We start from the raw sequence: 27,736 nt of genomic DNA, 5'->3' as shown, positions 1-27,736 counted from the left end.
CCTCCTTAAAATAAAGTGAGAAAACTTGATAATAACAGAGAAATATATAGTTAAAAAGATAAAACTGAAAGCTTTGAGTGTAATGAAATTAGAGTAGAAATAAAATGAAAAACTGCATTGCAAAACTATATAAATATTAACTGGTTTGTATTATATGAGAAAAGATTGATGGGTTGAATGAAAGACGGACTTTTGCTAATGATTTGCCTAGAGGTGCTGACAAGGAGAGGTCTAAGTAGGAGTGGATATAGTGTGGGAGAAAGAGAGTTGGGAATGATGGTAAAAGCTACAGGGAAGTTGTGAATAAGTGAACAGGGAGAAAAGAGTGATTCTGTAATAGTATTAATTGTGTTTCATACAGGAGAAGTAGCAGGGCAAGACTTGGATTAACTCTAACAGCTTGAAATAATTAGGGCTGATATTAATTAATGATTAGAAGGCTTAATGTTATGAACTTTGCTGCAAGAGTCTTCCCAAAGAAAGTTCTACTGTCCCTTGAGGTTTGATTGAAAAGATATTGTCCGTATAACTAACCCAGAAATAAGAAATAATATTACAGGTAAAGAAAAGTAATCATTGTACCTCCAAATAAGAACAGAGTGAAGAGGGAATGGAACAATGACTGAGAAACTATTCTTCATATCTCTAGGTGGAAAATTAGAAGTCACATTTCCAGATTGGAGGGGTTTCAATCTGGCAGAAAAGAAGAGTTGTCTCTGGGTGGACAGAAATTAGTACCATATCCCCATACAGAGAGATGGTCACTGTAGCTCTAGATGCAGAGGATGTAGTCACAGGGCCAGGTGATAACATGTGACTGCCACATGTCCAGGTGTAGAGGAACATGAGCTTCCCATCTACAGGTGGAGAACTGGTGATTACCTTACTGAAAGATACTTCAGAATGGTCATTACTTGCACTAGTGAAGAAGGTTTGATCACAACATCCACCACTGACGAGGGGTCGGTCACTATATTATTGAGTGGTTACAGATGACCAGCACATCCTCAAATAAGAAGTAGGGTGAAGGCATCATATTCAACAATAGTCATCATATTTCATAGGTTCATAGGTTTTTCATATGTAAGTACTAGACTAACTGCCCTTGCAGTCCATTTTGTGCCTAGCCAATTTCCCTCAAAGGTGAGAATCAAACTTGCTACTTTCTCTTTTAAATACCCTGTGTTTGTGAGGTAAACATCATAACCATTATGCCAACTTCACATCCCCTATTAAACATTATGCCAACCCACAACCACTTCTCCAGGTGGAGGAAAGGGTGGTCACTGTATTTCTGAGCATTTTCATGAGCTTCATGACATTTCATAAGCACAACCAATCTACAAAATTATGAAACATTAATTACATTATTTATTATCAGTGCCATGAAAATTGAAAGGAGAAATAGAAAACGAAAAGGAATCAGCTTACTTACAAAGTTACAATGTTAGCACTGTGTTTTTGGCACTCCGGACACTGAGTGAGGTACTGAGCACCGCTGCACCAGTGCATGCGTGAACAGTAATAAGGGGAATCTCTGTGTGTAAATTCAAAACATATGGCATTAAAAATATTTATTTTGTTTTCATATAAATCCTTGATTTAACTTTTGATTATGTATTATTGTTACTATTAACTAATATGTATCCACTCACATGGGAACTCTCCAAACCAACATATTTGTAAATATTATTGCATTTGTGTTTGCCATTATGAGCTTTGAGAGGAAATCTTTTGGTACCTTGTATGTAGCATTTTTTTGGGATTGTTGGTGCAAATGTGAGCAAGTGGTGTTTGACGTCTGGAGGCGTCACTGGGAGTTAACTGTAGATGCACCTGAAGGTGTCACTCAGATGTACTGTTATTTGTATTTTGTACTTGTGTAAGTTTTACTTTCTTATTGTATATGTTTGGAGCTTTTCTTCTTGGGTCTCTGCTGAAAAAGGGCTTTTTGTGCCCAGTCAGAATAACCCGGTTAGCAAATGTCAAATAAAATAAATAAATGAATAAATAAATAAATAAATAAATATAAATTTATCCTACAAAATACATTTTTTTTTCAAATTATTGTATAAAATGCATATGCTAATGGTATGTTATGTGTTATTGTACATGCCATAAAAGTATCGTACATGTACAATAATTATCATACATCTGGCAACATTGTGCTGCCCTCTTTCTCAGTGGCCGACTGAATGGGACAACCGACATGACCAAGACAAGAATGATCACGTGAGCCTCGGTGGACCATGTGGCAGTTATCAGATTCTAACTTTGTTTGCCTTCCAAGAGTAATATATATCATTAACCTCTATTATTACAATTTTATTATTATTATTTTTATTATTGCATATATATATATATATATATATATATATATATATATATATATATATATATATATATATATATATATATATATATATATATATATATATATATATATGGGTCACCTTCAGATGCCCGACATCGCGTTTCGCCGACACGGAATCCGACGGGACGAAAACACCGACAACGCAGATGACCGACAAGGTGAGAACCCGACGGACTCGGTAAGTGTGCGATAGAGTGAGGGATTTAGTGTTAGGGAGCGGACAGGTAAGTGTGCGATAGTGAGGGACTGTGGGTTTAGGGGTGGATTAAGTGAGTTAGGGTTAGGGTGCAGGTAGGGTGAGTGTGCGGTAGTGTCGGACCTTGGGGTTAGGGGTGGGTAAGTGAGTTAGGGTTAGGGTGCAGGTAGGGTGAGTGTGCGGTAGTGTCGGACCTTGGGGTTAGGGGTGAGTAAGTGAGTTAGGGTTAGGGAGCAGGTAGGGTAAGTGTGCGGTAGTGTCGGACCTTAGGGTTAGGGTTTGGGTTAGGGATAGTGGATATGTTATGTAGTGTACTGTGTTGTTTACGTGTAGTGTGTTGGTGTAATGGTTTTCGGTGTTTTGCGTTGTCGGTATTTTTTGTTGTCGGTCTTTTGGTGTCGGTGATTTGTGTGTTGGCGAAACGCGATTTCGGGCATCTGAAGGTGATCCATATATATATATATATATATATAATAGATATATATATATATATATATATATATATATATATATATATATATATATATATATATATATATATATATATATATATATATATATATATATGTGTGTGTGTGTGTGTGTGTGTGTGCAATTTTTTCATTTATTGTGGTAGCCTCTTTTCTGGAACCTGATTCAGCTGCACCATTTGCAGTTTTGCACCATATGGTCCATGTTAAATCTGGCAATGGAAAATGTCTGTGGTGCCCTTCTTCCCTTGATGCCTTAACCACATGGTTATTTTACATAATGGTTAATCCAGCCCTGACGGATTCTAACATCCTGGGTCCTATCAGTGAGCCAGCTAGATTTCCACTGTGTTATAAAGAGGTTCTGTAAGTCTGTTGACAATGCCTGAGTGAAGTATTATATCAAATGCCTTGGCCAGATCTAGGTAGGCAGTATGCAGCATTTTCCTCTCATCCATTGCCTTAGTGACATTCTCAAAGAAGTCCACCAGACTCAGTAAGCATGACCTTTCCTTGCCAAAGCCAAACTGGGAAAGATCCAGTGTCTGGAGGTTTCCTATTTTCTTGTTGATAATTGCCATGATAATTCTTTACATGGCTTTGCAAATAAGACTAGTTAGACTAATGGGTCTGTAGTTTCCTGGATGTCTTGAAGGTCCTCCCTTATGAAGGGTGATAAACACCACAGTCCTCCATTGATGTAGCACAAAGCATGTTTCAAGACTATAGTTAAACAATGATTCCAGGGGTCCTGACAAGTCATGTTTTAGACTATTCATGAGGCCTACTGGGATGTTATCATGTGTTATATGCTTCCTAGTTATGGTTGGAGGGGTTATGTTTGAGGCTATTATTGGAGGGATAGTCGGGGGTGAGAAGGGGAAACGCTGGAACTGAATTTGTCCGCTAACAGGTTTTCTCTATCGTCAGAATCAGTGAATGTGGCACTATTAACCACAAGTTCAGCATATTTCTGTCTGCTACCCTTAAGGTTTTTGACATAGCAGTAGAAGACCTTAAGATTATCTTTCTCTTGGGAGGCTATCTTAACCTTAAATTGGCTTTGCTTGACCGAACTAGCCCTCTTAATTCCCTATTTACTTTGATGAAAGAGTTTTTATCTTTATGTGAATTACCCTCCCTGATTTTTGCCATATTCTTTTCCTTTTGTTGTATATCATGTTTAATTCAGGATGCCACCAGGATGGTTTCTTTCTGGGCTAGTTTTGGGATTACTTATACAGCCTCTGTACAGCCATTGACATGGTTCTGACAGCAATTCAACATAGGTTTGTGTGTTCTCAGGGGTTTAAAGGGGCATTGAATTTTGACAAACCATCACTTAATAGCAGGTAATTTGCCTTGGAATAGTTTTTAACTGTTCTGGTTTTAATGAGATTACATAGTTGATTCTGATTTCAAAGGAGACAACTTTATGGTTGGACCTTACAAGGGATGATGAGACATTGGGGTTGCAGCATTCTCCCTTAAATGTGAGCACAACGTTGGACCCTCTGTTGGGCATATTCACTGTTTGGTTAAGGATGTGTGCATTTACAAAGTCCAGAATTTTTTGTGCCTACAGTTTTGAGGCCATGTAGGATTCCCAATCTACAAAGGGGTAATTAAAGTTTCCCAGGAGTAGGGTGTTAGGTTGGATGGTAAGTATCTTCAGCAGGTCCAAGTATGCATCGTGGAATTTTTGGGACATGAAGGGTGACCTATAGCTGGCTAGGATATGGTATGGGATTTTTGTCGTTGGTGATCTGCACATGGAGGAACTCCATCGCATCATCCTGTCTGACCACCCTAGAGGTATGCTTGTTATTGATGTATATTGAGACACTACCTTTATCCCTTCTCTGTGCAACTACTGGTCTAAAAGTGTGGAAGGCACTAAAAACCTTACACTTTTGCGGTACTCTCTGCCTCTTTAAACCACATCTCAGTAACTGCACAGATATCTATATTCACGAGTGTGAGGAGGGCTTGGAGGGAGTGTTGTTTTTTATTAGCTTCCCCTTCCCAGCCAGGCCCCTCAAATAACATTTTTTTCAGTAAGTTTCCAACAATGTGATTTTTCAGCCATCTGCACTATCAGAAAAATGTGTTTGATGAAAAATTCTCTGAAGAAACATTCCTTAAGCAATCACTTAGTAATCCCACGGAACACCATACCAAACCTCCCTTAGCTTGAGCACTCTACAATTAGCAGCTACGGAGAAATAACTGCTTAGTTATCGGTATCAGAACGTGTTTCTGCTTCACTGGGGACAGCCTTTATTGCCAAGAGCTGATATTTACAACTCCAAATGCCTTTTTCTCATACATAATCAGCATTAGTGAAGTATAACAAATCATTTGGTGTATGTTTAGGTAGATGAAATTTAATGTATTGCTTTCATCATTACTGTGTACCGCCTCTCCCTTATCAAACAATCTCATTTCTATAGATTTCTATTATGTACACGTTAAACATCCAAACTCATTTTAGTAATCTTGCAATAAGTTTATCATGTGTTAGGAAACATAGAAAAAAAGAAAGCAACTGGTCCATCAGGTAGCTGAAATATACAAAGAAAATCTGCACTTGTTTACTCATGAAAATATGCAATCTGCTGGGTATTTAAAACAGAAAGTAGCAAGTTTAAGGACTGTGACTTGCTATAACATAAAAATCCAAGTTAGGATAGGTCCATGACAATTTATGATAATTTGATTTAAATTTCTCTAAAGAGACTTTCCAGTCATTTTATTTTTTGAACTTGAAATATCTCCTGTAAGTATTTAAATACATGATTATTAAGGAAGAAAATCTTATTTGTTTGGTCCTTGGTATTGTTTTCCTGAAAAAAAAAAAAAAAAACATTTGAGTAACCTGGCAAAGATTTCAGTAGAGGGCAGCAGGAGCAAGGTATATAAAATAACAGAAACCGTAGAATACTATTTATTGCTCATTCATGTTTATTAACCTGGTAACACTTGCTCAGTTGGACAGCATCATTAATGTCCCGTCTTAATTGGCCACATTTTACACTGAGGAAAAGAAAGTAATAAAAAGTAGCTGTAAGCACGTGGCCTTGTAATTACAGCAGATTAATTCAACTGATGCACTTCAGAGATCTGCTGGAAGCTAAAATTCTGCTATTATTATTATTATTATTATATTCCTCCACTACTTCATTTTTGTGGTAAATATCTCCTGTTGTCTGTTCTTCTGCCTAGTCTACAGCTGTGTAGTATTTGGGAACAATCTCAGTTTGCAGCATCTTGACAGACACACTGCATATCCACATGAGGTTATGCCTTGTATTTTCCAAAGAAACCACTGAATTCAAGATGTTCTTCGCGTTTCACTGTTGCAGTCATTACATTTGAGTTATCTGCTTGCAGTAGCCCTCAGTCGGCCTGATTAACAAAGTCTTGGGTCCTACATCGGTTGCTGTCTCTTCTTCCGTGACGGCAGGTCGTCAGGGGTATAAAACATGCAGCCGACGTCATTACATCAGTCTTTCTTGCCGTGCGGTGCCCGAAGCAGAAGCAATTTGCAAGTGCTGGTCAGCTGACTCCTGAAATTTTCATTTTCAAGTTTCAGAACCGAAATCTTCAACTAAACTCTAAGTACCCCGTTGGGGAAACTTTTTCTTGCTCTAATCCGATGTCAGTAAAAGTAAATAATTGCATTTCTTGTGGAAAGCAAATACCTCATAAAGATTTTAATTCGTACTGTATTCCTTGCCTAGGCCCTGACCACAACGTACCTCGCTGTCGGTTTTGTGCCTTATTTAAACCACAAACTATCCGTCATCAGTATATTTGCGCTTCTAAATATTTTGGTGCTCGGTTCAATTATCCTGATATGTCTTTGGTAAGGCATTCGACTACCGACATTCTGAAAAAACACAAAGATAAAGACAGAGACAGGCCGCCCAGTTTGCCGGTACTCAGTGAGGCACTTTCGCAGCCCCTGATACCCACTACTTCAGATTCGCAGGCCTCTACTGAGACCCATTTGGAGTCTGGTATGCTGCGAGATGCTTGGAACCGGCGGATGCCTCTACCTTGGATGGGTCCAGAGCCGCTGTGCAGGCACCGGCTTCTGAGGGTGTATTCAGGCCTACTGACTTGCATATTAAACCGATGCCATCTTCTTCTTCGAGGCCTAAAACTTGAACCATGCCTAGAAAACTAACACCCAGACCACATGGTCAGGCCTCTATGCCTAAAAAATGAATGAATGATAAGAATGACTGAAGATCTTATTACTTTAATTAGGGGAAGCCAACCTTCCTCCTCTAAGAGACCTAGGACTGAGTTTGCTTATGATACTTCTGACCAGGATTCTGAAATTTCTGTTTCTTCTGATGACCAAGATTTACCCTTATCTACCTATGAGGATTCTGATGCTGAGGACTCTATTCCCTCTGCTTCCCCCCAGAGGATTTCTCTTTTGGTGAAACCTTGCATACTCTCAGGGAGCATTTTCGTTGGGAAAGTCAGGATTTCTCTGATTCTAAAAAGAGGCTTAGAGATTTCTTACTCCTGCCCCAGCACAGGCCTTTAGCTATACCTCCTGCACAGGACATTGCTGATGATGCCTTTTCAGAATCTAGCATGGCCCCTGACTCTTTACCTCCTGCTTCCAGAAAACCTGATAGATATTACAGGGTTCCTGACTCTCACAAGTTCCTTTTCAAAAATCCTACTGTGGATCCTGAAACCGTTTCACAGGGACCCAAGGGCATTACAGCTACTACTGCCAAAAATCCTACCCTCTCTGATAGAGACTCCAGGGTGCTGGATAGATGGGGTAAGAAGGTATGCACTTCTGCAACTTTGGTTATTAGGGACTTGAATTGCCAGTTTCATATGTTAAAGTATCAGCTGCATATTACTGGATTGCTTAAACAGAAAATTATGTTGTTTCCTGATTGTGCTGAAAATAAGGATTTACAGGATTTAATGCATTCTGCTGAACAAGTTGGTAAACATACATTGCAATGTGGTTTTGATTCACTAGAGGCATCTTGCAGGGCTGCAGTTACTGGGTCTGTACTTAGAAGGCATGCTTGGCTAAAGGAGCAATCCTTGCCAGATCATGTTAAAGTGAAATTACTGGATGCTCCCTTAAATCAGGACCATCTTGTTTGGCAACAGGGCAGAAGAAGTTCTTAAAAAGATGAAGGAAAAAGCTAAATCTATGCTGACTGTTAAAAGATTTTTCACAAGTACAACCTCCAAGATTTAGTAGGCATTGGCCTTCTAAGAATTGGTCCTTTCCTGCCTCTTCCAGACCTTCTCAGTCCAAACCCAGATCCAACAGAGCACCCAGGCTTCAGTCCCAGGGGATGCACAGGACTAAGCAGTGGGGGGCCTCCACTTCCAAATCTGGGAGTAATAAAATTCCCCTCATGGTAAACTGTCTCTATGACTTCTTTTTAAAACTTCCAAGCACTTCTCAACTGATTGCCCCTTTGGGGGAAAAGATTGAACTTCATGCAAAGAACTGGGGACTCATTACCCAGGGCAAATGGGTTTTAAATATAGTATCCCAAGGATACAGATTTAACTTCCACACGTTGCCAACTCCACACGGTTGGCCGGATCTACCTCCAAATCAGTGGGCAGAGGCCTAAAAGCAAGTACTCTCTCTCTTAAGCATAGGGGCTATTCAGTTGGTACCAGAAGAAGAAAAGGGACAAGGTTTCTACTCGAGATTTTTCCCTGTACCCAGAAAAGACAATTCATGATGTCCTATCCTGGACCTGCCTACACTAAACACCTTTTTGGTGATTCCAAAATTCAAGATGCTGACTTTTCACCAGTTGTTTCCTATGCTAAGCAAAGATGCCTGGTTGGCAACACTAAATTTAAAGGAAGCATACTTGCACATCCCAATCAGGGAATCTTGCAGAAGATACCTACGCTTCAAAGCAGGCTACATGCACTATCATTTCTCTGCACTGCCCTTTGGCTTATCTACTGCACCCAGGGTATTCACAAAGTGCCTAGCTCCAGTCATTGTATTTTGCAGGCATAGAAATATTCAAATATACCAATACCTGGACGATTGTCTAATTCAGGCAGAAAACCAGGACATACTTTTGAATCATCTGGCTTTTGTACAAAGGGTGTTAACTTGTCTGAGGTACACCATAAACGAAAAGAAATCACACCTGGTACCCTGTCAACAAATTATATTCCTGGGAGCAAGCTTGAATACAACTTCCCAGGTGGCTTTCCTCATGCCAGAGAAACAAATTCACTTGACAAGCTACTTCAAACAAGTGCCACAAAAACCCTGCTATTTGCAAGGCAAATACTACAAGCCTTGGGGTTCATGGCCTTCTGCATTCTCCTAATTCCATATACAAGACTGCATATGAGGAAACTACAATGGTATCTAAAAAGCCTATGGTGTCAACATTCTCAGGATCTAGAAGCAACGATTCCTATCATTCCTTGCCTATGCCTAGAGTCCCTTTGGTGGGCAGAGGCCTGCCACCAAAACAAAGGACTACCATTCACACTAACCCCTGCTGCCCAAACCCTAACAACAGATGCATTAGACTATGCATGGGGCACACCTGGCAGGGAAGTACATTCAGGGCAAATGGAACCCAATTCAAATGCACCTTCACATCAGTCATAAAGAAATGTTAGCTGTACAGAATGCTCTGACAGCCTTCAAAGACCACATTCTTCCAGGGCAATTAATGGTAAATATGGACAACACCACTGTTATGTGGTACATAAACAAGCAGGGGGGTACACATTCTTACCTCCTCTGCAGACTAGCCATGTCATAGTGGAACACAGCCTTGAGCTACCAAATGCATCTACAAGCTCAATTCCTGCCAGGAAAACTAAATACACTGGCAGATGGACTAAGCAGAAACCTCATGGACCCACACGAGTGGAAACTGGAACTATCAATTGAAAAGATTTTGCGCAAGGACTCCCCACATACAAGTTTGGAAGGTGGATGCTCTGTTCTTCAGTTTATGCCTATCCTCCTCTGCCTCTGCTCTCCAAAGTACTACTAAAGCTCAAACAAGACAAACCAAAGATGATTTTGATTGCACCAGCCTAGCCACGCCAACACTGATACCCCCTCCTGCACAGTGTGTCACTGTTGGCCCCATGGCACCTGCCTCAGACTCCTACCCTGCTGTCTCAGCAGGAGAACCAGATTCCGCACCCTTAGCTTCAAACACTGAACCTAGCAGCCTGGCCAATTACCTACGCTCTCCTTTACCATTCCTCAGTAAACCAGTGATGGATGTTATTTTTGAGGCAAGGGGGCCTAGTTCTAGAAAATATTATGCTGAAAAATGGAAAAGATTCTGTGCCTGGAACCAATCTCAAGGGATGAGCACAGCAGTGCCCAATTTAACTCAGATTTTACAATACTTAACTGAGATGCTTCACAAGGGCCTGTCTTTTTCCTCAATAAAAATTCATGCCTCAGCCATTTCAGCTCATTATAACACAGAACCTCCCCTCTTCTCTCATCCACTGCTCAAGCAGTTCCTCAGAGGGGCCAAAAATTTAAGACCACCCAGGAGAGTTCCAACTCCAGCCTGGGACCTAAACTTTGTATTGGAGAAACTCACCCTTCCTCCTTTCAAGTCAGCTGCTACTATAGATTTAAAATTCCTTTCTTGGAAAACAGCTTCCCTTTTAGCTATCACTTCAGCAAGAAGGGTATCTGAATTACAGGCCTTTATGGCAGTGGAGCCTTTTATCATCTTTCATGCAGACAGGGTGTCCCTCAGGACCAATCCCTCTTTCATGCCAAAGGTGGTATCCAGTGTGGCCTTTAATCAGTCCATTCATTTGCCAACCTTTTTTCCTAATGCACAGAACAAAGGGAATGGATACTGCACTCCTTAGATGTACACAGACAACTTAGATTCTACTTGGACAGGACTAAACCTCAAAGGAAATTTGAACAACTGCTGGTGGCAATTGCTGCAGGGACAGAGGGGAAGGCTATTTCAAAGCAAAACATTTCCAAATGGTTAGGCCATTGCATTCATTTCTGCTATAAGCACCATGGAAAACCTATCCCACAGGGGATCAGACCCTACTCAACCAGGGCTGCATCTGCCTCTACAGCCTTTCTCAGAGGCGTACCTACCAGGGACATCCTAGAAGCTGCTACCTGGAGTTCTGTACATACTTTCACCAAGCATTACCATTTGCCAATTTTCTCTAAATCCAGAGCTGGCTTTGCCACTGCAGTTTTGCAGGACCTTATAGCTGGTCCTAATGCTATCTAAATTCCTCCTCCCATCCTTAGCTTTGGGAATCTACCCAAATGTAATGACTGCAACAGTGAAACACAAAGAATATAGTACAGCTATGTACACTTACCATAAATGTAGATGTTTGAGTGTATTCACTGTTGCAGTCTTGGTTACCCTCCCTCCAGCCCCCTGACTTTTTTTTGGCTATACCTCTTCTCTCCTTTTCAATGCTTAAAAGCTTTTTGGTGAATTTTCTTTTTTGTTTGAGGTATAACCTTGTATATTTATACATTTAATTGCTTCCCATTAAAGGGGACCTGACATCTAGGGCAAGAAAAACTGATGTAATGACTTCGGCTGCATGTTTTATACCTCTGACAACCTGACGTCACGGAAGAAGAGACAGCAGCTGATGAAGGACCCAAGACTTTGTTAATCAGGCTGACTGAGGGCTACTGCAAGCAGATAACCCAAATGTAATGACTGCAGCAGTGAATACACTCGAACATCTACATTTATGGTAAGTGTACACAGCTGTACTTTTTCACCTGCCTGCAGTTGCACTCTGGGTTATTGTGTGCTAAGCTTTATTTTCTTTTCTTTGACTGAATTTTGAATGTTGATCTCAGTCACCTGGGAGACCAATCTCCCCCTCCATTCCCCATACAGTGAATTTTACCTCCTTTACCACCTTGCTCATTGCGACTAGGATTGTGTTAGCGTGGTTTGTTTTTATTTATATAAATGTATGATTGCTTATGTCATAAGTGATGGTTTAATAAATATGTTTCTTGTTTAAAAAAGGGTCAGGAATTGAATACTTTATGTAATAGGGCAGCTAGTCTAGTACTTACCTATGAACCTATAATGCTGCTTGGGTTATTTATTTATTTATTTATTTTATTTATTTTTTTATTTTATATTTGTTAACCGGGCTAGTCTAGCTGGATACATATCCTTTTTCAGTAGAGGCCCGAGGAGAAAAGCTCCAACATAATGGTAAAACACAAGTTGAAAAAAAAACAAGTTATAAACAATACAGGTTATAAAAAAATACAAGTTATAAAAAGTATAAAAAAAAGTAGACGTGTTACATTTACAAGATTAGTAAGAAAGTACATTTTACATAGATGTACTATGAGATAAAGATCGATCGGCTGGTAATACATAGCAGAGATATGTTATATACTAATAGTATATATACGAGTTCAAGAGTCACACGCTTATATTTGGGGTAAAGAGGATTCTCAAGATGAGTAAATGGGAACAAGAATTAAGGAGATAGGGGACTGGATGGATTTGGTATGTAAGTTTGATATGTTAGGTTAGTCAGGTTCAGGACATGGGCATAGCCATTGTGTCTTGAGATATTCTTTCAGGTTGCTTTTGAACTGGTTGTGAGAGGTTGTATTTCTAAGGTAGTTTGGGAGGGAGTTCCATGGCTTGCCAATGGAGTTGGCAAAGAGGGCATCGCCAGAATTGTTAGCTTTAATGGTTAGGATCTGGGTGCTGTTGGATGATCGGAGACTATTTAGGTTAGTGTATGGGATCAGTATGCTACACAGAGAGGGGGTTCTATCTGGTTGATTAATTATTTTACATGCTTCAGTGAGTTGGTTGAGTTTGAGAAGGTTGGGCAGTTCCAACCAGCCAAGTTGCCTCAGGTTATGACAATGGTGGGTGCGATATGGAGAACCTGTTATAAATCTAGCAATGTGGTTATAGGCCAGAGAGAGCATGTTTAGTTCACGTTTATTGAGGAAAGAAAGGACTGGGGAGGCATAGAGGAGGGTAGAGAGGAGATGTGTGCGGGCAATGGTTAGTTTGGCAGTAGGAGTTAAAAAGTTTTTTATTCTTAACATGGATCCGAGTATTTTGTTAACAGATTTTACGGTTTGGGTAATGTGGATGTCAAATTTGAGCTTATGATCAATAGTTACTCCTAGTAATTTGGTACTGGTGACAGGGGTTATGATAGTCCCATTATTGGATTTAACATGGAAGGTAGTATTATCAGTATTTGGGAGTTCTTTTCCTAGGGTAGAGAAGACGTTGGGGAAAAATAGTAGTAATTTGGTTTTGGTTGGGTTGAGTAGGAGTTTGAGGTCGGTGAACCATTTTTCTACTAGAGAAAAACAGAGTTGAGTGGTGGTTTGGAGGTTGAGGAGGGAGACATCTGAGCAGATTAAGGTGGAGTCGTCAGCGTATTGGATGCAGGTGGATTGAGGGATAACTGAGTGAAGGTCATTAATGAAGATGGAAAACAGAAGTGGACCCAATACTGAGCCCTGAGGGACACCTATGGTATTGGGAAGCAGGCCTGATAGTCTATTTTGCCACAGGACAGCCTGTTGCCTACCAGTTAGGTAAGCTTTGAACCAGGTTAGTGCTGGGGTGTCCAGATGTAGGGTTTCAAGGGTGGACAGAAGGAGCTGGTGATTGACCATATCGATAGCTTTTGACAGGTCAAGAAAGAGGGCAGAGGATATAAGTTTGCTATTGCGATTGTTATTAATGGAGTCGACAAAGGAAAGGAGGGCAGTGGTTGTACTGTGGTGGGGGCGAAAGCCATGCTGGGTGTTGGATAGTAGATGATTGCAAGTTAGGTAGTGAAGAAGTTGTTTGTGGATACATCTTTCCATGATTTTCGCTATTGGGGACAGTATAGCTATTGGTCTATAGTTTGATATTTCCGTGGAGGTACCTCCTTTGTGAAGCGGGATGATGTAGGAAATCTTCCAAATAGTGGGGATACTAGCTTCAGTAATGGTTCTATTGATAATGATGGATATAGGGTATGCAATAACATCAGACGCAATTTGTAAGAATTCTGCTGGGAGGTGATCAGCTGCTAGAGTGGTTGGTTTTAGCTTTTTTAAGAGAGTACTTATGTAAGATGTGGAGACTGGCTTAAAAGTGAACGGGGTAGGGGCCTCAACATGGGGTTGTGTGGCAGATGGGGGAGAGGAGGTTAGTTGACTGGCAAGGGTTTGGATTGTCTCGGTGAAGAAAGAGTTAAAGGAATTGGCTATTTCTTCCTGCCCTTTCTCAATGAGTTTCTCGGGGGTTGGGGTAGTGGTTTTACCTGGGTGCTGGAGGTTGTTAAAACATGCCCAGAATTTCTTTGGGTTGTTCTGGTGTTTCTGCTAGAGGTGGCAGAAGTATTGTTTTTTGTCTAGGGTAATGGCTGTTTTAGTAGTATTTCTTAGATGTTGAAACTTAGTTCGATCTTGGGGGGTTTTTGTTGCTCTCCATTTGTCCCAGGCTTGGTCACGGAGTTTAATTTTAGTTTTTGTTTCTCTAGTAAGCCAAGGAGCTATACGTATTTTGGATCTGATTTGTCTATGTGGGGCATGTGAGTCAAGTATCTTAAGGAATGTGTTGTTAAAGTAGGTCACACTCTCCTGGAGGGGTAGTGTTCTTAATATGGTCCAGTTACAGCATTTTAGTTCAGCAAGAAATTGTTGTGGGATAAATTTCTTTTGTTTCTAATTAGTCTATATACAGGAGGGTTGGAAGTAGGGCATTTGTGTTTAATAATATAAGTTATAAGGTGGTCACTGAGGTCATTGGGAAGGGTGCCTGTAGTATAGCTGCTTGAGTCTCTATTGGTAAGGATCCAGTCAATGGTACTTTCTTTTTGGAGAGAATTGCCTATTCTGGTAGGGGATAGGATATGTTGGGAAAAACCATATAAGTTAATGGGTTGTGGGGTTGTATGGGTGGAGCAGAGAGAACAGTCAATATTAACGTCCCCAAGTACTATGGTTTCTTGTGGGTAGTTGGTGGCTAACCAGCACAAGGTTTGCTCTAAGTTTTCTGTATTCTTCCCCGGTGGGATATAGGTAACTATGAGGTTGAGGCATTTTTGAGTGTTAAGGCAAATTTTTAGGGCAATTAGTTCTAAATTAGAGATTATAGGAGGTTGTACTGGATTCCTATGGATATTTAGGGTATTTTTAAACATAACTGCTATTCCTCCACCTTTTTTCTTTACACGATCAGCCCTGAAGATATTATATCCGGGTGGAAGGATCTCTTGATCCTTAGTGGTGGGTTTTAGCCAGGTTTCAGTTAGACACATAATGTCAGGGGAGTGAGTAGCTATCATTGCATGTAGGGTGTGAATTTTATTGTTAATGCTTCTAAGGTTAAGATGTAGTATTAGAAGGGAGTCAGTAGATTTTCGGGTTAAGTTAGAGGGGTTAGAGTTTGGCACTGTAGGGGGGCCTGGGTTAGGATGAATGTCACCATCAATGATTATTCTAGTTTTCAGGTAAACTAAAAATCTTTGTAGTTTAAATAGTAATTTGAGGTTGGTTTTGTTAGTTGGAGTTTTGGGGTGGTGAAGTGTGAGATGGACTACTTTGGGGGATATTGTTTTGTCTTGGTAGAGTGGAGGTGCAATAGGAACGACATAGAGATAGGATTGGGAGTTAGTGTGGCCCTTATGGAAGGGGATTCCTACCAAAGATTGATTTTCATACTTAGTTAAGAAATAGATGGTGATAAGTAGTATTGCTGTGAGAGGGGCGATGAAATAGATGAATTTGGCCATGATGGGGGTAGGGAGAGGATATGGGGAGGGGGAGGAGGTTTGGTGTTAGATTTGATAAGGTGGGTGGGCCTTGAGGTGGGAGGAGTAGTAGGGTGAGTCACGGGAGGTTTGGATTTGCAAGGGGGGAAAGTGGGAGGGTCTGGCTATACCTATAAATGTAGGGGTACTGGGGGCAGGTGGGATATGGGGGCAGGGAGGGGAGCGGAGCGAGCCAGCGAGCGAGCGAGTGGAGCGGGGCATCCACCGCCAGGAGTAATTTCAACAGCAATTTGTGGCTATGCAGTAAAGAAGCAGACCTCAGGTAATTATAGCTAGGGCTATAATTATTTTAGCGGCACTGCCAGGTTCCAGAGACTAGTACATTACTGTTTACTGTTTAGCAGAGAAGAATGCTCTAATTTTACCCTGTATTAAAGTAGTGGTTGGGCTGACTTTCTATTTTTTTCCTTATTCTGGTCCGAGCATTCGCTGAGGTGAGCGTTTTGGGTCTTGGGAACCCGCGAATAGTTTGGGCGAGGGACTACCCTGTATTAAAGTAGTGGTTGGGCTGACTTTCTATTTTTTTCCTTATTCTGGTCCGAGCATTCACTGAGGTGAGCATTTTGGGTCTTGGGAACCCGTGAATAGTTTGGGCGAAGGACTACCCTGTATTAAAGTAGTGGTTGGGCTGACTTTCTATTTTTTTCCTTATTCTGGTCCGAGCATTCGCTGAGGTGAGCGTTTTGGGTCTTGGGAACCCGCGAATAGTTTGGGCGAGGGACTACCCTGTATTAAAGTAGTGGTTGGGCTGACTTTCTATTTTTTTCCTTATTCTGGTCCGAGCATTCGCTGAGGCGAGCGTTTTGGGTCTTGGGAACCCGCGAATAGTTTGGGCGAGGGACTACCTTAAGGCCGGAGATACGACCAGACAGGTGGACAGGCAGAAAGCAAGTACAGAAATGTGATATATAACAATATATGTGAAATACAATGTTTGTTAATGTTAATTTGTTAATACAGTTTGATTACTTTTGTATAAATATAAATTTGCCTATGTCAGAAGTGATTATTCAATTAAAGTATTTTATATATATACACACACACACACACACACACACACACACACACACACACACACACACACACACACACACACACACACACACACATATACATAAATCATTCTGTATAGATGGGAATTTATGCTACAGTGACCATGTTTGTAGTTCTGCTTTTCTCATTCTGCTGTACCAAGCCAACTGTTCAGCTACATTTCACAATCCTGTCCATATACTTACTACCCTATCTCCCTACCACCCATAAACCAGTATTCTCTTAATTTAGCTTGAACTGTTGCTGCACACAACTGCTGCCTATACCCCTTCATTCCTTCCTTCTCATCTTTTCTCCTGAACACCAGCTCAATAAATCTTTTCCGATTCCCATACCAACTCTGTGCCAAAGAACAAATTACTGTACCTAAGGGTTATCCTCTGAGATATATAATTAATTAAAAATATGTCATTCCATCCTAGAAATTAGGCGCTATGTCTCCATTAGGTTGGGACTCAAACCTATGTCTTCTAGTTGCCAAAGCTTCATCCCAACACTGGATCACACTGACCCACAGGATTTAGAGGCACTAACGGCAGAACCGGTCTCTTTTCTTCTCTTCCTGTCCCTCTTGGTCATTTTTTTATTACCTTACATCTTTTATTTATAATTTTATTTTCAAGGTTTATCACCTGAAAGGTGAGATATTTGCATCTGTAAATTTTCTCTCACCCAGAGGGAAAATGCCTTGCTGAAAATTATCTTGGACAAGCTAAACAGTTTGAAAGTTTAGGGATCAGCATTTTTCAAGAAAATAACAACAACAACAACTCAAACTCAAGCTGTACTCTGTTGCATACCGCTTACTCAGAGGTGATCTCTGCCTGACATACAAGGCCATGTCCAATCAGAATTGATGGACATGCTTCACCTAAAAAAAAAAAAAAACAAATCCCGGAGAGCCACACGCCACACGCTCTAGAGATATAAACCTCACCACACCGATTAAATAGGACACGCTGGAGGGATAGATTCCTATCCCAGAGACACTCCATGCTTCAGAACAGGATTCTGATATACATCAGGCAGAGCCCCTCACTAACACTCTTCAGAGAAACCTTGGGTGGATGGGAAACGGAAAATTTACCTCTGGGATCACTGCAGTGGCTCTGCTGGACAGTGGCGCAGGGAACTAATGGCTCTGCTGGACAGAGGCACAGGGAACTAATCTAAGGGAGTGGCAAAGGCCAACACATTCTGGCTAGGCTTATAAATGCCCTTGGGCAGATGGCCTAGTACTTAACCTAACCTATGAACCTATACTGATGTGTATGCAAGAACAAGAGGGTGGTGCCTGAAGGTTGAGATGGTAGGGTGTGATATGATTCAAGGTAATGTGGAGATTTCTTTCATGCTGAGAAACTGGTAGATATGCTAGGAACAGCCTCTGTATCAAGGCAGTGGGTTCAAAAACCAATGGTGAGTTAATGTTGATATAAGACGATTGTAGGAAAAATGACATTAGCATTGTATTCAACAAAACAGGAAACAGACAGACGATGTAAGTCAGGCTGACTGTATCATCAAAGTCTCTGGTTTATCACATTAAACATTAGTGATGCCCCCAGGTGTTTCTCCAAGATCATCCTAGTTACACCTCTAGGCATTTAATATTGTCTGTTGATATGAAGATTAATAATTGCAAAACCATGCTACATATAAGCTATTGAAAATGTTCATCTTGAAGTTGCCGCAATGCGTGGGCACCACAGCTGCATCGATACTTGATCTGTGTCTAGTGTTAGCATCATGTGAAACTTCACAGGTGCATGAACAAAATGCCGCTGACAGTATGTGTGTGCTTAGAGTAGTTACTGTAGTAATGTAAGCTGTTTCCAAAAATTAATATTTACTCTGTTTATTGTTATTTATAAAATCCCTTTTAAGACCTAGACTCTAATGCATGTTATTACTGTAAAGTTTGCCATTTACATTTCTTTAGTAGCAGTAATGCATTTAAAGATATGAATATTTCTTTGAAAAGTAATCTGGTTTTGTCAAATGGATCAGGATGGGAAGTTGGAGTACAAATGTCCAGAACTCAATTGGACGGAATGATGAATATCAAGTCTGTTATTGTTATTGCTATGCAAATTTAGCAGAGGAACAGTTTAATAAACTGCAGATAAGTGTGCCTCACCTGATGCTGATGGATTGTTTTGTTTGCCAGATCAGACGGATCATTTACGCAGTATTTCAGTGAGATGCCCTGGCTTGCAGTGCCTTATGCTGATGAGAAAAGAAGATCCAGTCTGAACAGATTGTATAGTATACAAGGTAGGAATTGACAGTAATGGCATTCAGTAATCCTGTTCCTTTTTTTTAACAAGTCTTCTTATCGGTTTCATCCCCAGACAGTCACATGCCTTCCATAGGATCTACATCCACAATTGTTCATTGTCATCCTGCGGATGTTTAGAATACGAGCCATGAGAAGGTTGCACTGGTGATATTATTGTTTATCTGCCCCACTGTAAGAAGTCTATGACCCAGTAAACAGAGTTTATTTAATCCAGCATACCAAATATCTGCGTATGTGTCCTCTTTCTCTGCCCTGATGTCTGTATTTTGCCTCTTCCAAGAACACTGATTCCTATCCTAGCCATATTTATTTTTCACACACAGTTAATTTGTGTAAACTCTGGGCCCAGATTCCCCAAATCCTTTATAAAAGATTGGAAACTGCCTCATCAGACCACCCATGGGTAACAGCAGCCCAGTTCCATGAATGAGCCCAAACTTACAAGTGGGTTTCTCAGAAAGGGAAAAATATCTGATAGGGGAGGGGCAGGAGCAGTAGCTATGACTATCTGCTTGCCACAGGTAAGGAACAGAGGGATGATGCACAGACAAAACCTGGGGAGAATGGCCTGGATCAGTGACTGCCTGTTTCCTAGTAGAAACAAGGATTATGGTGAGTAGGTTAAATAGGGTTCATATTACGTTGTCGAACTTTCAAAAGTCCAAATGCCATAAGGTCAAACCCATACATTTGAACTTTCAAAAGTTTGAAAACGTCAAAATAAATAAATAAAAAACAGGAAAAAAAATGACCTGACGGTTGTAAAAAGGGGCCAAGCCCTCCTGCACCCCCCAACACCCCCACTCTTTAACTATACCAACTCCAAGATCGCACTACAGTGCAGTAAAGGGAAATCTTCCCTTTCCGCACTGAACGAAAATATCCATTGAAACGTTCAAACTTCTGAAATTTTGAACATATGGGTTCGACAATATGGCATTCGAACTTGTTATGTTTTGACAACGTAATATGTATCCGGTTAAATATACAAACTATACAACATGTACTAGGATACCTTTGGGGGAGATGTTGGAATATGTAAACCTAGAATGTCATTGTACTTTGTGTTGCTGAGGAAGGAAAACAGAACTGCTTTTTGTTGGGGGGGGTGCCACACTGTAGAATAAAGTCCTACCACCACACACCTCCCCTAGCTCTTTCAAAATAGCATACTGTCCTGTGTACCACAGCATGAGGAAGCACCCTGCATCCATGACCTTGGGGGCAGCATACTTTCCAGGCTGAAAGGGAGAATAGGAACATATGCTGTGAAGTACAAAAAGGTGGAACAACAAACACCAAAACAAGAGCAGGAAACACATGCAACAGAGAAAGAATTGTGACATCTGAATACTTGGGTAGACTGTTGGACTTTGGGTGGTCATTTCTGGTGGATTTTACACCATCTCATAAAGTCTTGCCTTTGCTGGAGTACACAAGGTAACATTCAGTAGATAAAGGAGCTATGTTCTTACCCTTTAGGGTTGTTTGCCACACCTGCCTAGTAAGGCAGAAGGGACAAGGGCAAGTTTATCATTATCTTTGATATCCACACTGTAATCTGCAAAAGGGCTAATTAATTGTTTGGGTCTGATTTCTTTTTATCATTTTTTTCAATGTATAACAAAAGCAAAACAAAACAAAACAAAAAAAAAGATCCACCAGGTACTTTAAATCTACCAGGAAAACACACTACTTAACTGAGAATAAAAGAGCAATCACAATGATCTGCAGAGTTTTCAAATAGAAAATAAGTTTAATAACTGAAAATAACATAAAATCCTGGTCCAGGTTAGGATAGGCTCACGAAAAATTGATCTGATTTTTGCCTTAATGCTTTCCAGTCAGTGACTGACAGAGCTTATATGCATTAAAATGCTTGCTTAAACAGGAATAAAATTGGGATAGTAATCAACTGAGTTGTTGTATTAAACTTTACTAAAGCACATAGTGCTATGAATAATAATATATTATCTCTACATGTAAAGTTCAACCAAAAAGGTGAGATGCACTTTGCCACAACAAATTACATGAGATTTAGTCATCTGCAGTTCAGTTGTAAAAGGTTTTCTCTTTTCAAATCTTTAAAAGGGTCAATTAATTGTGTACTGTATATGTACCCTAATAATGTGTTTACCTAAAAATGAACTTTCTGCAAAAAAAAATCTGCTATCACTGTGTTAAGAAAAAGTCCCTCATTAGTTTCATGCTTGGCTGCCTAGATCCCAACTGAAAAAAGGAATAATTCAATGTTGGGCTTAGCTTGTCAACAAAATGAAAATAAAATATCAGCTTTATACCCTGATATAGGTTCAAAGTACCTCACATCATCACTGTGCTCCCACATGTGCCTGGGCCTATAGAAATCAGAGGCAGAGTGAGAAAAAGGCCTAAGAGGATGCCAGAGAAAATGAGGCAAAGCTTGGCTGGAAGGCTAGGATGGCTTTAGAGAAAGACATGAAAAATAGGCAAAAGAAAATTTTCCGACACACTGGGGAGCTTAAAAAGAAACTTGACAAGATTAATTTAGTAAAAGGGAAAGGAAGTTCAAAAATGTAACAGATCAGGAAAATGATTGAATATCTTCTTCATCTCTGTATCTGCACAGGGCTGACAAGGCACAGTACCAACACTATGAAGTAAACTGGTGATGCCACAAGTCTGAAAGTTGGTGAAAACTGTTTTTTTATATATCAGTAAATCTATGTTGGAGACCAGTATCTAAAGATGTTTTTATCTCAGTTCCCATGGTCATAGGTTGAGTGTACACCAGGTTAACAACTACTAGAACCATTATAAGCCTAGGTTTGCAACCCAAATATGACACACAAATTTCATTTATGTGGATGATGATTTACTGACATTCTCTGTCCATCAGAGACATAGGAGTCAGACTGGGGTGAATTTCTGATTATCCATCCACTAGTCCGAGTTGTACTTAAAAAGCGATAGGGAGAAACTCTGCTTCACATGGATGGGGAGCCTGTTCCAGAGAAAAGGAATTCTCTAAGAAACATATCTGACTCTCCATGTCCTATTTATGTCACAAGCAACATTTAGGTATTTTAATCTAGTAGTTGTGATGCTGTTTGTTTTGTAGATGTGCAAAAGGTTCATCAAAACAAGGTCCAGGGATGCCCCATATGCCAGACAAAGATCTCTTCTCAGAACTCTGTATGATACAGAGTAAAGAGACAGGGCTTTGAGGTGATCAGCATAGGACATTGTGTTTACTCCCTGTATTCTTTGTGTAAGAAAACTTTGTGGATGTTCCATTCCAATTGCTGTATGTGTCTGGTCAGATACATACTGAAGTGGGCATTATACTCTATGATGGGTCTGATGAGGGCAGAATACAGTGGTATGATGACCTTTCTGGACCTAGATGTCATGTCCTTGCTTATAAGTTGAGCAACATAGAAGGATTTTCTTATGACCTTGGACACATACTGGTTGAAGGCTAGGTTTCTGTCTACATGAGTTCTCAGATCCCTGACTAGTGAATCAACTTTTAAGGGTGTTTTATTGATTGCGTAGTTACCCAGGGTGGTAGACTTCCCAAAAGGTGCTATAACGCATTTATTGGCATTAAGTTTTAAGCCATGGCTTTGGGACTAAGTGTTTGTCTACATTAGACCTTTCTGAATTGTGTTCTTATTTTGGGGAGATTCAATGACTGCTCCCAGTTTGCAATCTTCTGAAAACCTGGTCAGCCAAAGTCCTTTCGATATTAGCTATGACATCCGAGAAGTAGATGTCAAAGAGGACTGAGCCTAGTACAGAGCCCTGGGGGACTCCACTGGTGACTGGCCTCTTTGTGGAGGTGGTCTCACTGATTCTAACCTCCTGGGTCCTACCAGTGAGCCAACTCACCAGCCACTATGTTATAAAGGAGTTTATACATAGTTCCATAAGTTTGTTGTCAATGCTTGAGTGCGGTACTGTATCAAATGCTTTAGCCATATCTAGGTAGGCAGTATACACCATTTTCCCCTTATCCATTGCTTAGTGACCTTTTCAAAGAAGCCCACCAGATTCAGTAAACATGACCTTCCCTTGACAAAGCCAAACTGAGAAGGGTCCAGTGTCTGGAGGTCTGCTATGTCCATGTTGATAATTTCCATGATAACTCTTTCCATGGCTATGCAAAGATGACTAGTCAGACTAATAGGTCTGTAGTTTCCAGGATCTGTTGAAGGTCCTCCCTTATGAAGGGATGATCGGTGCATTCCTCTATTCATGTGGCACAAAGCCTGTTTTAAGACTATAGTTAAATAACAACCCCAAGGGTCCTGATAAGTCATATATTAGACTATTCATGAGGCATCCTAGGATGCTATCAGGGCCCAGTGAGGCCATGTTCTTGGCTTTAGTAAGTGCAGCCAGTACATGCTCCCTAGGTATAGCTAAAGGGGTTATGTTTCAGGGTATTTTTGAGGGGATGGTTGTGGGGAGGTTGGAACTGTCCACTAACAGGTTCACTATATCATCAGGCTCAGTGAATGTGGCACCATTAACCACTAGTTCAGCCCATTACTGTCCGCTGCCTTTGGTTTCTGACATAGCTGTAGAATGCCTTATAGTTATTTTTCAAATGGGAGGCTATCGTAACCTCAAAGATGGCTTTGCTTAAGCTAATTAGCCCTCTTACTTGCCTATTTACTTTGATGAGTTTCTCTTATTATGGGAATTACCCTTCCTGATTTTTGCCATATTTTTTTCCTTTTGCTATATATCCTGTTTAATTTGGGATGGTTTGTTTCTAGAGCTAGTCCAGGGCTTACTTTTGATAGACACAGCAGCCACTATGCAGCCACTGACATGGCTGTACAGAGTTTCTGAGAGCAGTTCAGCGTAGGCTGGTGTGTTCTCAGGGTTTGGAGGGCCATTGAGTTTCGACAATCCATCACTTAATAAAAGGTAATTTGCTTAGGAATACTTCCTAACTGTTACTAGTTTTAATGGAATTATGGAGTCAATTTTAATTTCAAAGGAGACAGCTTTATGGTCGGAACTCACCAGGGAGGATGAGACATTGGGGGGTGCAGCATTCTCCCATACTTGTAAGTACAAGGTCCAGTATTTTGGAGCCTCTAATGGGCGTATTCACTAGTTAGTAAAAGGTGTTTGTATTTACGAAGTCCAGGAATCTCTGTGCCTGTAGATTTGAGCCTGCGTAGGATTCCCAGTCTATAGTGGGGTAATTAAAGTCTAGCATGAGTAGTGTGTTAGGTTGGCTGGTAAGTGTCTCCAGTAGGTCCAAGTATGCACTGTGAGCTTCTTGGGATATGGAGGGTGGCCTATAGCTAGCTTTGATATGGTATGGGATTTTGTCTATGGTGATCTGTACATGGAGGGCTCCAGCACTTTATCCTGTTTGACCAGCATAGAGGAATGCTTGCTGTTGCTGTCTGTTGAGACACCTCCTCCTTTAGCCCTTGTCTGTGCAGCTACCAGGCTAAAAGTGTGGAAGACAATCACACCTGGCGCAGCTGAGGTACTGTCTTCCACTTTAACCCATGTCTCGGTAACTGCACAAATGTGTGAGGAGGGCTTGGGTAGAGTGCAGTTTTTTGGTCTATATTCTCAAGTGTGAGGAGGGCTTGGATAGAGTGCAATTTTTGGTTTAGGCTCCCGGCACTGAGCAGCAACACCTTGAGGTTCATTTGAGTTGAGTTTGCTATGTCGGTAGGTTTGTCAATTTGGCATTGCCTAAAAAAGGCACTGTGGGGGTTGATTAAGTTTTGGCTAGTGTTCAAAAACCTATAGGGGAGAGGTGCAGACCATCTTTGGTAAAGCAATGTGGTCTGTTAATCATGTCTTCCCAAGCTGACAAATATTGGATCGTCTTACAATGACAGCAGAAAAACAACCAGTTGTTGAAATATTTTTTTTTTTTGCTGCTATTGTGGCATCATCCTTGGTAATAGTAATATGCTGCTTAATGCTAGGCTCATGCCAGGCTGAGACAGCTAGTCTTAAAGCTCCATAATGTTCATAGGTTCATAGGTTGGTACTAGGCTATCAGCCCTAGGGCTTATACAAGCCTAGCCATAACAATTCTCTGGCTATTTCTTACCACACTATTTACTTCTCTGTCTTCATATAGTCCAGGGAGGTACATCTCAGGTCATTTACACCTACATGGACTATGATAGAATCATACTGGTACCTGTGGCACAATGACTTGAGTGCATGCATGATTTGGCAAATTCTGGCTCTAGAAAGGCAACTAACAGTTACCGTCTCCTTGTTCAGCCTGCTTTGGAGACTTTGCTTCAAGTGCTGTCTTCCTAGGGGACCTATATTCTTATAGATACATATCCCCTAAGTATTACATACACTGATACTCTGAAAAATGTATTGGCAGTTACAGAGCACATTACAATAAACAGTGAATTAAAGTGTTTCATGAAGTCTTCCTAGCAGCTTCCTGTGCAGCACAGTTCAAAGGTTGTGGTGAATTCCAGGTAGACCACACCCACACATGCTTCCCTGACAAGTTTTATGCAACCCACTCATAAAACCTGATCAGGTTCAGCTGATAGCTCCCTCTTGCTATAAACCTTTGTTGGCTGCTGCCCTAGTAAGTGTGCCATCTAGGAAGCAACCACCTTTACCCTTAAGTTTCTCTCCATGATATTCTCTGCTGTCACTGTGAGTCTAAGAGACTAGCCAGCAGTTCTAGGGACTTTTCATACCCCTGTTCTTATATCCAGGTATCAGTCTTGCCATATTCTAGTCCTCAGGCATAGCTGCTCTGGCTAGTGATATGTTGAAGGTCTCTGTCATAGAATCTACCAGCACACTGGCCAGATCCCTGAAGGATCTGGAAACCAGCTCATCTTGAGCCTGTGCTGTATACAATCATAGGGCTACCTGTTTTTTCTCTCTCTCCTTCTTGTCTATCCCATTGTCTGACTACTACTGTTCCCCTTCGAACAGGGGATCCGTCTTCCACTTCTTTGAACACTGAGGCAAAGTTTATTATAGTAGCGCTGTTCTTTTCTCTTCTTTTTTCATCTCCTTTCCTTCATTATTCAGTCTGGCAAACCTTGTCCCCGTTTCTTCTTTCTGCATTATTCCAAAAGCAAAGAGTTTTGTCTCCCATTCTGACATTTTTGGCCAGTCCATTTAACTTGTGTCTTTGCTGCTGTCACCTCCTTTGAATTCATTCTGTCTCCTTCCTTATCCTATGCTTTTACCTGCACACATCTTCCGTTCAACCTTGTGTGCCCTGTCCTTTGTCCTAAGCATGAACTATGCTGTCATATTACATTTTTCCTGTTTTGCACTTTTTGCCTTATCTTCAAATTATTTACACTGAGTTCTCTGTCTTCACCTCCTCCCAAAACTAGTTCACCCATTTATTTGACTCTCCTCCCAGCTTAGCATAATCCACCTCTGTGAAATCTGATATCTTTGTCTTTGGTTTCATACTTAGTTGTCTCGAACGACATCATGGCATGCTCGCTGTTGTTGAATGAAACCTTTATCTGCTCATCGCTGTATCCATCTGCCTTGGTTAGGACCACATTTAAAATTCTACCTTTCATGGTGCAGCTCCATGCTTGCTGGCTGCAAACCATCATGGTTCAAGACCCACGTCACTTCTCAATGGCTTCCAGCAATCAACACTGATAGATTCAGCTCATCTTTGAATGCAAATCTCTACTTCTCTTCCCCTGCACTACTGTGGGTTCCTTCATTCTATGGCAACAGTGTACTACAAAGAGCTCCCTATCCCAAGTGTGAGCCCCTGAATTACAAGTACTGAACATATTAATTAAGTAATTAATGAGTACATAATAAATAAACAAACAAACTGATTTGAAACCCAAGTTAAGTGACTGACTTTTTCCTCTCCTTTCCTTAGGAATTCCGACCCTGATTTTGCTGGATGCTGAGCGGAATGTGATCACACCTCATGGCCGGCCTGCTGTTCTAGATGATCCGGAGTGTAAGCACTTCCCCTGGTACCCCAAACCTGTGAACATTCTGACAGAGACCAATGCTACTTTGCTGCACGAGGGACCATGTCTTGTGCTGTTTGTGGGTAAGGACTTGCATAACAAACACTAACACTATAGTTCTCAGCTTTGGTATGAGAGTGCAATAGCTAGCTAGTACCAACAGAGACTTGCTGTTATTGTGGTGGAGTAGTCTATGCTGACGGAGTTGTGAACAAGTGGTGAGCAGTGAGTATTGAAAATGGAAATATATTACTGTTGTTAACAGAAGACACCAATGTTCTGTTCATTTTTGGAAGGTAATAGAAATGTTTGACACCAGTACTGGATGTTTTTAATGGTATGATGAACTGGCTGATCTTACAACTCATTAAGAGAGACATGTGTTTATGATAAATGCTTAATTTTAGTGTACTTAGCTTAAGAAGACCACACCTGATGGTTCACTGGTTAATTCTAATTTATTTGATAAAATAATAAATTGATTGGTTTATCTTGCACTGCCATTGGCTGTGACCCAGG

The 27,736-nt window shown here is 40.8% G+C and overlaps 1 protein-coding gene across 1 annotated transcript in view; it reads left to right on the top strand.

The window, feature by feature from the left end:
- The window catches only part of LOC122813789 (nucleoredoxin-like), a 180,272-nt gene that overhangs the window by 58,401 nt on the left and 94,135 nt on the right, over positions 1-27,736 (top strand). Inside the window, exons 6-7 of the mRNA XM_044086294.1 lie at positions 19,113-19,219; positions 27,121-27,300. Coding sequence (XP_043942229.1) covers positions 19,113-19,219; positions 27,121-27,300 — 287 coding nt within the window. The remainder of the gene's footprint in view (positions 1-19,112; positions 19,220-27,120; positions 27,301-27,736) is intronic.

This window comes from Protopterus annectens, chromosome 10.part0 (genome assembly GCF_019279795.1).
Source record: "Protopterus annectens isolate FY-2018-M chromosome 10.part0, PAN1.0, whole genome shotgun sequence".
Lineage (NCBI taxonomy): Eukaryota > Metazoa > Chordata > Ceratodontiformes > Protopteridae > Protopterus > Protopterus annectens.
Note: the sequence above shows the minus strand (reverse complement) of the source record. Positions and strands in the feature narration are given on the sequence as shown.